This window comes from Panthera uncia, chromosome X (genome assembly GCF_023721935.1).
Source record: "Panthera uncia isolate 11264 chromosome X, Puncia_PCG_1.0, whole genome shotgun sequence".
Taxonomy (NCBI): Eukaryota; Metazoa; Chordata; class Mammalia; order Carnivora; family Felidae; genus Panthera; species Panthera uncia.
The window spans coordinates 118,492,191-118,501,257 of NC_064817.1; the positions used below are offsets into that span (position 1 = coordinate 118,492,191).

Below are 9,067 nucleotides of genomic sequence, written 5' to 3' on the forward strand. Positions count from 1 at the left end.
AAAAAAAAAAAAAAAAAAAAAAAAAAAAAAACGAAAGAAAAACAGGGCTTACAGGAAGAATAGGATTAGGAGGGAGGAGGAGACCTCTTCTGGCCCATGGGCCTTTGTAACCAGAGCTCTAGTGGAAGCACCAGTGCCACTAGAAATGCAGGCACCATCACACATCTGTGGCATTTCATCTGGCCTCTGTCGACCACTCCTTGGCAGCCTGAATTGGGTTGAGTGGTCTCCCCCAAAAGACGTGGCCCCTCCGAACCTGTAAGTGTGATCTTATTTGGGAAAAGGGTCTTTAGGGGTGTTACTAGGTTAAGGATCTGAAGATGCCATCTTCCTGGATTTGCAGTGCGCTCTATATTGCGTGACAGGTGTCCTTATAAGAGAAAGCAGAAGGAGATTTGAGCCACAGACACTCACGGGGAGAAGGCCATGCGAAAACAGGAGAGGTGGGAGGGAGGGAGGGAGGGACACAGCCACAAGCCAAGGAAGCCTGGAGCCACCCGAAGCTGGAAGAGGTCACCCTTCCCTGGAGCCTCCAGAGGGAGCACAGCGCTGCCGAGGGCCTGATTTCAGGCTGGTGCCCTGCAGGGCTGTGAGAAAGTACATTTCTGCTGTGTTAAGCACCCCGCCCCATTTTGTGTTAATGTGTCATGGCAGCCAGAGGAAGCTCAGACACCATCTTAAAGCCCCGGGCTCGTGCTCCCTCCTTGAAGTACAGGTCCCGGAGGGCTTGTGCCCCTACCACAGCCCGCTGTCCTCCGCGTGCGGTGCAGGCTGCGGCCTGCATATCAGGCGTCTCTTCACAGCTTCCTTGTTGCTGCTCAGCTCAACACAATAGGAACGCACCTGTACAGACTTTTGGCTCTTTTCTTAATGTCTTCATATACGGCTCAAGCTTTCTAGGAGCTTTCCTTTTATCTCAAAACACGCTGGTGATGAGGGAGTCTTTGGTGGGCCACCCTACCGTGTATCTTGGTCTGGGTGCTGATTACATTAGTGTACGTATATGTAAAGGCTCACTGAGGTGAGCATTTTAAGATTCGTGCACATTCCTGCCTGTTAATTTATACATCAGTACCAAGGTTTTGAAAGTGAGCATGCTGGGGAGACGCACACTCTGTTCCCGCCTGACTTCTAACCTTTGTACTGCCGCAAGGCCCCTGTCCATCAATGAAAGAAATCGTCCAAGCTGACTGTATTGGCTGACTTCACTCATGCGGCAACCCTGTGAGGTCTGTGCTGGGGTTTTTTTTGTTTGTTTAATTTTAGTTTTTATTTTTTAAAATTTCCATCCAAATTAGTTAGCATCTAGTGCAACAATGATTTCGGAGTAGATTCCTTAGTGCCCCTTACCCATTTAGCCCATCTCCCCTCCCACAACCCCTCCATATTTATGAGTTTGTTCTCCATATTTATGAGTGTCTTCTGTTTTGTACCCCTCCCTGTTTTTATATTATTTTTGGTTCCCTTCCCTTATGTTCATCTGTTTTGTCTCTTAAAGTCCTCATAGGAGTGAAGTCATATGCTTTTTGTCTTTGTCTGATTAATTTCACATAGCATAATACCCTCCAGTTCCATCCACATAGTTGCAAATGGCAAGGTTTCATTCTTTCTGATTGCCAAGTAAGACTCCATTGTCTATATATACCACATCTTCTTTATCCATTCATCCATCGATGGCCATTTGGGCTCTTTCCAGACTTTGGCTATTGTTGACAGTGCTGCTATAAACATGGGGGACCCTTGTGCGCGTGGCAGGGACCCTTGTGCAGAGTGGGGCCCCTTGTGTGTGGGCAGGGAGAGCCCTAACGCCTGTCTGTGCTCTTTGCAGCAGCCCAACCCGGTGGAACAGCGCTACGTGGAGCTCCTGGCCTTGCGTGACGAGTACATCCAGCGGCTCGAGGAGTTGCAGCTCGCCGGCTCTGCCAAGCTCGCCGAGCCCTCCACCTCACCGGCCGGCCCTTCGCCGATGATGCCCCACGTGCACACCCACTTCTGAGACGGGACCTGGGCGCCGCAGCACAGCTCCGGGCAGAGGACGTCGTGGCCTTTCATCAGGGGCCTCTGTACAAAGTAGATTGAAATACTTGCCTCCATGTAGAACTGGAACTAACACGATCTTAAACTCTTGAATATGTGCCTTCTAGAATACATATTACAAGAAAACTCTAGCGTCTACACGGCAATCAGAAGAAAGGAGCCAAGATGAGGTTTTGGAAAATGCTAACACCTTTCAAGAGCAGGTTTTGAGAGATTAAATTTAATTTACCTCTTTTGAAATACTATGTATACAATATCTATTTTGTGAGCTTAATTGGAACGACGTGATTTTAAACTGAAGTGAAAACCTGTGCGAAACGAATTTGCCTTAGGTTGCTCGCGACAGTTGCTTTGGATTACCTAAAATGAATCCAAATGTGAAAGATGTTATTGCCAAAACAAATTGAGCTCTTCTTCTGAGGCATCATCCAAAAGCAAGGTGTTTAAATAATTGCCAAATTTTATACCATCGTCAAGTGGTGACTTAAAGAGAACTAGCTGTGTAGATGAGTTTTTCATTAGTTTGAAATTTTAGAATATGAAGTGTTTTCCCCTAATTTTCAAGAGGAGCGTATTTTTATATTACACAGATGGGGCCGAGTCAAATAGGATTTGATTTTTTTTTTTAACGTTTTGCCCGTTCTATTTTCTGAGTTCTTCCATGAGCTTGCCTAAAATTCTGACCCACTTTCCAGTTATGGAAAACCCCTCATATAGCACTGTTTGAGGATGGCGGGGGTGTTATGCTGCTGAGGTGACTGTTTTTGCAAACATCGCTCTAGTCAGACCAGCTTATCTGCCAAAGCGTAGGGTCGACCATCTCGGACATATGAGCTGTTGCTAGAGCATCATTCTTTGAAATAAAAGCCGCAGATGTACATTTGTTGAGCATATTCTTGAAAGTATTGTATTTCCATTTACATGGTGTTGGATGCCCTTCCCCCCAAGCGTGCATTAAACTGGTTCTACAAATTTTTACTTGAAGTGTACCCGGCATTTTGCTTTTTCAGGCTTTGGGTTTTTTGTTTCTTTGTTGTTGCTTTTTGTAGTAATAGTAGTAAATGAAATTGCAAATGCAGTTCTATTTGATATCTGAACTAATTCATTTAGTTAAGTATATTTGTAAAAGTTAAGGCTAGAGTTAAAACAATTAATGTTTTACAGTGATTTGTAAAGGACTATTTATAGCTAATATGGTTTTGTTTTCAATGAATTAAGAGAGATTAAGTATATCTTTGTAAATTATTTTATGTCCTAGCTTAATTGGTCTACCAAATAAGACATCTCAAATATAGTAGTATAATGTATAAATTTTGTATGTATAAGAAATTTTATTAGACGTTCTCTTGCTTTTTGTAAACGCTGTAAATATTTCATAAATTAACAAAGTGTCACTCCATAAAAAGAAGAAAGCTAATACTAATAGCTTAAAGGGTTTTGTGAAATTTCATGAAAAAGTTTTCATGACAATAATGACTAAAGTCCTGCTGTAATAAATATATTAACGAAACATAGCACTCTGTTTTCGGGGGTGTGACTGTGTGTGTGTGTCTTCTTTTCCTGGCTCTGCTACATATGTGTTTTATCTTACTAGAGACCTTACAGGGCTCTCCCAAAATTGTGTATGGGACATTTGAGTGTATTAAAAGTGATGGGTTTTTTTTTTTTTTTTTAGTGTTTATTTTTGAGAGAGAGAGAGAGAGAGAGAGAATGAGCAGGGGAGGGGCAGAGAGAGAGGGAGACACAGAATCCGAAGCAGGCTCCAGGCTCTGAGCTGTCCGCACAGAGCCCGACATGGGGCTCAAATCCACAAACTGGGAGATCATAACCTGAGATGAAGTCAGAGGCTCAACCCACTGAGCCACCCAGGTGCCCTTAACAGTGCCAATTTTAAGCCACAACCATCTTTATTAAAGTAAGGAGAGCTTCTGCAAAAGAGCCAGCCAGGGTGCATAGACCCAAGACTTCAGACTGGATGCAGAACATAGCGGCTGCCATTGAGGGAGGCTAAGACATTGGTGGGAGCAAGCCATATGCGGTGTCCCTTTTGGTAAGAATTCAATGTTTTCTCAGATACAGCCAGTTGGAAATTACATTTGCATTCTAAGGATGCTTTTAATAGTTCTAGCAGTAAACTAAAATTAGCCACTTTTTAAAAATCTGAATAGGACTCTTAAAAGATCATGTCTCTTTTAGAACTGTATTTGAGATACTTCGCAAAGGTTCTGCCTCAGACATGGCTGTGTTTAGTCCTCACTACAACCCCATGGGCCACGTGGTATTTCTGTCATCCCTGTTTTCCACCTGACGAGAATGTCATTGCTCCACGGATGCAGTGACCTGCCCAGAGTCCCACGGCATCCAAATAAACGTGTACAGGTATTAAACTGAATTCAATCTCTCTGGTGTTCCCAGTGAAGAGCCTTAGCTCTACCTTCTGGAAGGAACTAGAATAATCCCTCTTCCTGGGACAGCCCTTCAAATAATGTGGAATCCTGTGGATTTGGGATCCTACAATAGTTTTTCCTAAATGTAGTCCCAGCACTTTCTGATCTACTTTGGATAATGCAGCAAAGCTTATCCTTACGCTTTTTTGGCAGGAGTAACGACACTCTCCAAACCAGCAGACTGGTGGCTCATCGCCTGCGGCCCCCCTCTACAGAACACAGGTTTGTGGCATCATTCGGGCAGCCCTTGTGGCATTTGGGGCATCAGGCAAAAAGCAGGCCTGTATCGAGGGAACGTAGTTCGATGCAAGAATTTTTCACAGAGTATGTACACCTGTGACTGGAGGACGTGGCCATCAAAGCAAAAGTGCAGGGGACACCCAAAGCAAATAGACGTATGCAACGTGCATCCCACAAACAGGATGAGCACATTTACAGAAAAATGCCCTGGCTGAAACAGATTGTGGTCGAATTGTTTTAGGTTCACAGAATCACTCACTGAAAGCACAATGCTGGAGTACCAATGCTTGAAGTGAGTCTAGCCCACCAACATCTACTGGTGGGCTTCTAGTTTAATTAAGGAATTAGCAAAATCCTCTGTATGAACAATCAGCAAAACCAAGCCTCCTCGTTTCCTTATGAGGCTTAGATTCAGATGCAGATTAGTCCTTATTTGCAGAGGCAGTAACGGAACCACAACCACATAGGGTTGCTACCGGCTACACATTTGGACATGACCGTTAAGTCCTAATAGTTCGTTTTCTAGTAGCTTTGGAGAACATGACTGACTTGTTTACAGTGGGTAATACTCATGTGCTGCTGAAATCGACTGCATTTCATGCGCATGCCACAGAAATTAGAGAAAGCTGTTCACCTCGCTCGTTTCAGGAGTTTTATCTCACAGACTTGCCGTAGTCAGGGCGCGTGGAGACCCGGGCTCCCGTCTGAGCTCTGGAACTGCTTGTTGGATGGAAGGTGTGAGGTCCTCCCACCTCCCAGATGTTATGGGTCTGGTGGCCTGAAGGAAGACTCAGTGGTCCATCTGTTCAGCTAAGGTATGGACTTCACATTCTCGAAGGTTCCTTACAATTCAAATGGCCCTTCCCAGAAAATGCATTGTAACCACTTGTGCACATACAAGCTTTGTGGCCCAAAAGAACATTTGCCTCGTGTATTGGTGTCCTGTTTCTGCTACAAGAAATCACCACAAACTTAGTGGTGATTACAAGTCTGAAATAGGTCTCACTGGCCTAAGATGAAGGTATCGGCAGGGCTACGTTCCTAGTGGAGAGTCCTTTGCCTTTTCTAGCTTCTCCGGATTCGTGGCCTGTTCCCCTGTCTTCAAATGTCTGGACGCTGACTCTTCTGCGTCCCTCATTGACGTTTAAAGAACCCTGACAATTATACCGGGTGCACCCGGACCACCTTTTATCAGGGGGCATATGTGCCGAACGCTAGCTATCCGGCATCCCCATGACCTCATAAGATTGACAGGATGTATTTTTTTTGGTCATTTTATAGATGAGACTAATGCTCAGAGCCAGAAGTGCTTTTATAAAGTAAGGTCACTGCAACAAACACTGTGTACTGTGACCCAGACCTGTGCAGCTAGTTTTTACTTGGAAACAAAAATGCGTCAAACAGTGGCCTCCTTCAAGGAGTGCCTGGCCTAGAGGGAAAACAGTTCAGTTGTGGGCGGATTCCCATGCAGGGTGCCGCCTGCGCTCACAAAGGCAGATGCCCGGGCTTTAGGGCCAGGATAGGGGGGGTCAAGCAGAACTTCTTGGGAATGCTGTCAGAACTGAATCTTGAAAGGTAAGTACGAGCTCGGTCACATCTGTCTTCAGGGAAATGTACATTCAAACTACAGTGAGATACTATCCCGCACCCATGTATCGGCAAAACTTTTAAAAGTCTGACAGTCCCCAGTGTTGAAAAGGTTGTGGGCCGATAGGAATTCTCATGCAGTGTTTCTACTCTCAGGTATATAGATGCCTCTGAGAAATGAGAACTTCTAGGCGCTAAAAGACACGTACAAGAATATTCACAGCAGCATTATCTCTAATGCCCCCCGCCCCCAAACTTGAAACACCTCAAATACCCATCTACAGCAGAGCAGATGACTCTCATAAGCATGCTGATTGCAAGAAGCCAGATACTCTTCCAGTCACGTAAGTTCAAAGCCAGACCAACGTCTTGTTTGGGCGCGTCTGCATGGTGAAACAAAGAGAAGCAAAGAAATTGTCAACGTAGAAGGGAACAGTATGAACAGCAGCATCTGGTCCTTAAACGTGGTGCAGTATGTACAGAACCCAAAGAAAATTGGTGTTCCCAGATTGTAAAGTGCACGGGACCAGGAGAAGATGACAGAGAGGTAGACAGGGGCTGGTCAAGAAACTCCCTTGGGGCCATGTTGAAGAACTGCTATTTTCTTCTCTAGGCTGTAGGAGCCACTGAAGGAGTCCACTGGGGCAGGGGAAGGGTGTGATAAAATGTGAGCCGCTCTCACAGCCAGTGGAGAGTGGGTTGTACGGTGACGAGACTGGGGACAGGCCAGTTTGAGGCTCTCGTGCTTGACCAGACGTGGGCTGGTTGGGAAGAAGAGGTGAGGTTTTGGTTAGGGGAATGGGGTGGCAAGTGGTAGCATTTCCAGAAACAGGGACTGTCCGAGCGGAGGAGCAAATGGGGGGCAGTGCTGAGGCCTGTCTGGGGCGGGCGCCCAGGACGTGGAGGAGTATGAGGGCCCGGGGCTCACAAAAGGAGTCGGACAGAAACACAGATTTGGGGACAAAATCATGGAATGGATGCCCATCGCCTGTGCAAGCGAGTGAAGAAAATGAGCCCCAGCTCCAGATTTTAAGGGGCAGGCTGAGGAAGAGGGGACCCAGCACAAAATGGAGGGTAGGAGAAAAGAGAATTTCAAAGAGCAGGTGCTTACTGTGACAGGGCCGGTGAGTTCAGAATGAAGGCACGTCCGGTCAGTTTGGACAGCAGACAGCCCCGTTCCCCTATGACAGTGAGTTAACAGTCGCTGGCCCAGCTCCTGGCATCCAGTTTGAGAAACTCTGACTCTGGCGCCAGGCTGAGGTGCTGTGGCTCGTGTGGTAGCAGGGTAATGGCTCCCCAAAGATGTCTACGTCCTAATCTCCAGACCTGGGCATCTGCAAGGTGCCGCAGCAAAGGGGAATTACGGTGGCAGCTAGAATTAAGGGTGCCACTTAGATGGCCTGGAGATGGAGCTATCATCCTGGATTATCGAGGTGGGCCCAGTGTGATCACAAGCGTCCTTAAAAGTGGAAGAGGGCACACCTGGCCATTGCTGGCTTTGAACATGGAGGAAGGGGCCATGAGCCAAGGAATGTCGTGGCCTCCAGAAGTGGGAAAAGGCAAGGGAACAGATTTTCCCCCAGAGCCTCCGGAAGGGACACAGCCATACTGACGCGTTGATTTTAGTCCAGTGAGACCTGTGTCAGACTCCTGACCCCCGGAACTGTATGAGAATAAATGCATGCTGGCTAAGCCTATAAATAAATCTGTGTTCGTTTGTCATAGCACCAGGAGGAAACTAATACAAGGAAGACAGAGAATTTGAACGGGGTGGGGGTACCGTGCCTGATTAATTCCATTTTCTTAATATCAGAGGACTGGAAGCAAACTCAAAACGGCCCAGAGCAGAGCCGGGGGAAGAAGATGAAAACGTTGCCGAGAAGTGTGGGCTCTGTGCTACGTAGCCCAAATGTATTTCACCGCCCGAGTTCAAAAATCTCAGGCACCAGTCTTGTGGCGCCCCCAGGTGCTTGACAGAAGGAAATGCAACACTCCCTAGAAGAACGCCTCTAAGAATTCTCACAAGTCATTTTCCAAAGAAAATGAGCAGTTCACATTAAAAATGGCAGAGATAGAAAGCCCTCAGTGAAAACCAACTTCACCAGCACACCGCTGGATGCAGGTTATAAAATTACCAGGGATGTTATCTTTAAAGAAATAAAATCTAAGTGACCATGGGTTTGGCAATGAGGGTTTAGAGACAACACCAAAAGCCCAACCCATGAAAGAAAAAACTTGACATGATGGACCACGTTAGAGTTAAAAAAAAAAACCTCCGCTCTGTGAAACACACCGTTAAGAGAATGAGAAGACGAGGCACGCAGTGGAAGAAAATATTTGCAAGAGACACCTGAAGGACGGTTATCCAAAATATGCAAAGAACTCTTAAAAGTCAACAATAAAACGAAGCGCCCAATTAAAAAGTGGGCAAAAGATGTGAACAGAACACCAAGGAAGACAGGAGGCAGCAACTAAGCACTGAAATAACACATCACTCATCATGCAGTCAGCTTCCTGTGGAACACCTTGCTGTTGTACTGATGGAGACTTTGGACGAGAGGATGCTTAAAATACTGACCCCGACACCTGTAGGAGCGGTCCCTGATACAGGGTCTTGTAGGGGGAATTCAGTCAAGTGTGATGTGGGTCGTGAGCCTCTGTGCCACTTTGCAAGCGATTTCTCTCAGCTTCAAATCCACCTCTGTGCTAATGGAGGTGGGCTGTGTAAATACTTCTCCTTTACCAACTGGTGCGAT

General features: G+C 46.1%; 1 protein-coding gene across 1 annotated transcript in view; it reads left to right on the plus strand.

Annotated features, from left to right (window-relative positions):
* MTM1 (myotubularin 1) overlaps nucleotides 1-3,551 on the plus strand; it is a 97,293-nt gene extending 93,742 nt beyond the window's left edge. Inside the window, exon 15 of the mRNA XM_049644431.1 lies at nucleotides 1,829-3,551. Within this exon, the coding sequence (XP_049500388.1) occupies nucleotides 1,829-1,996 (168 nt within the window). The 3' untranslated portion in view covers nucleotides 1,997-3,551. The remainder of the gene's footprint in view (nucleotides 1-1,828) is intronic.
* The last annotated feature ends 5,516 nt before the right edge of the window (nucleotides 3,552-9,067 follow it).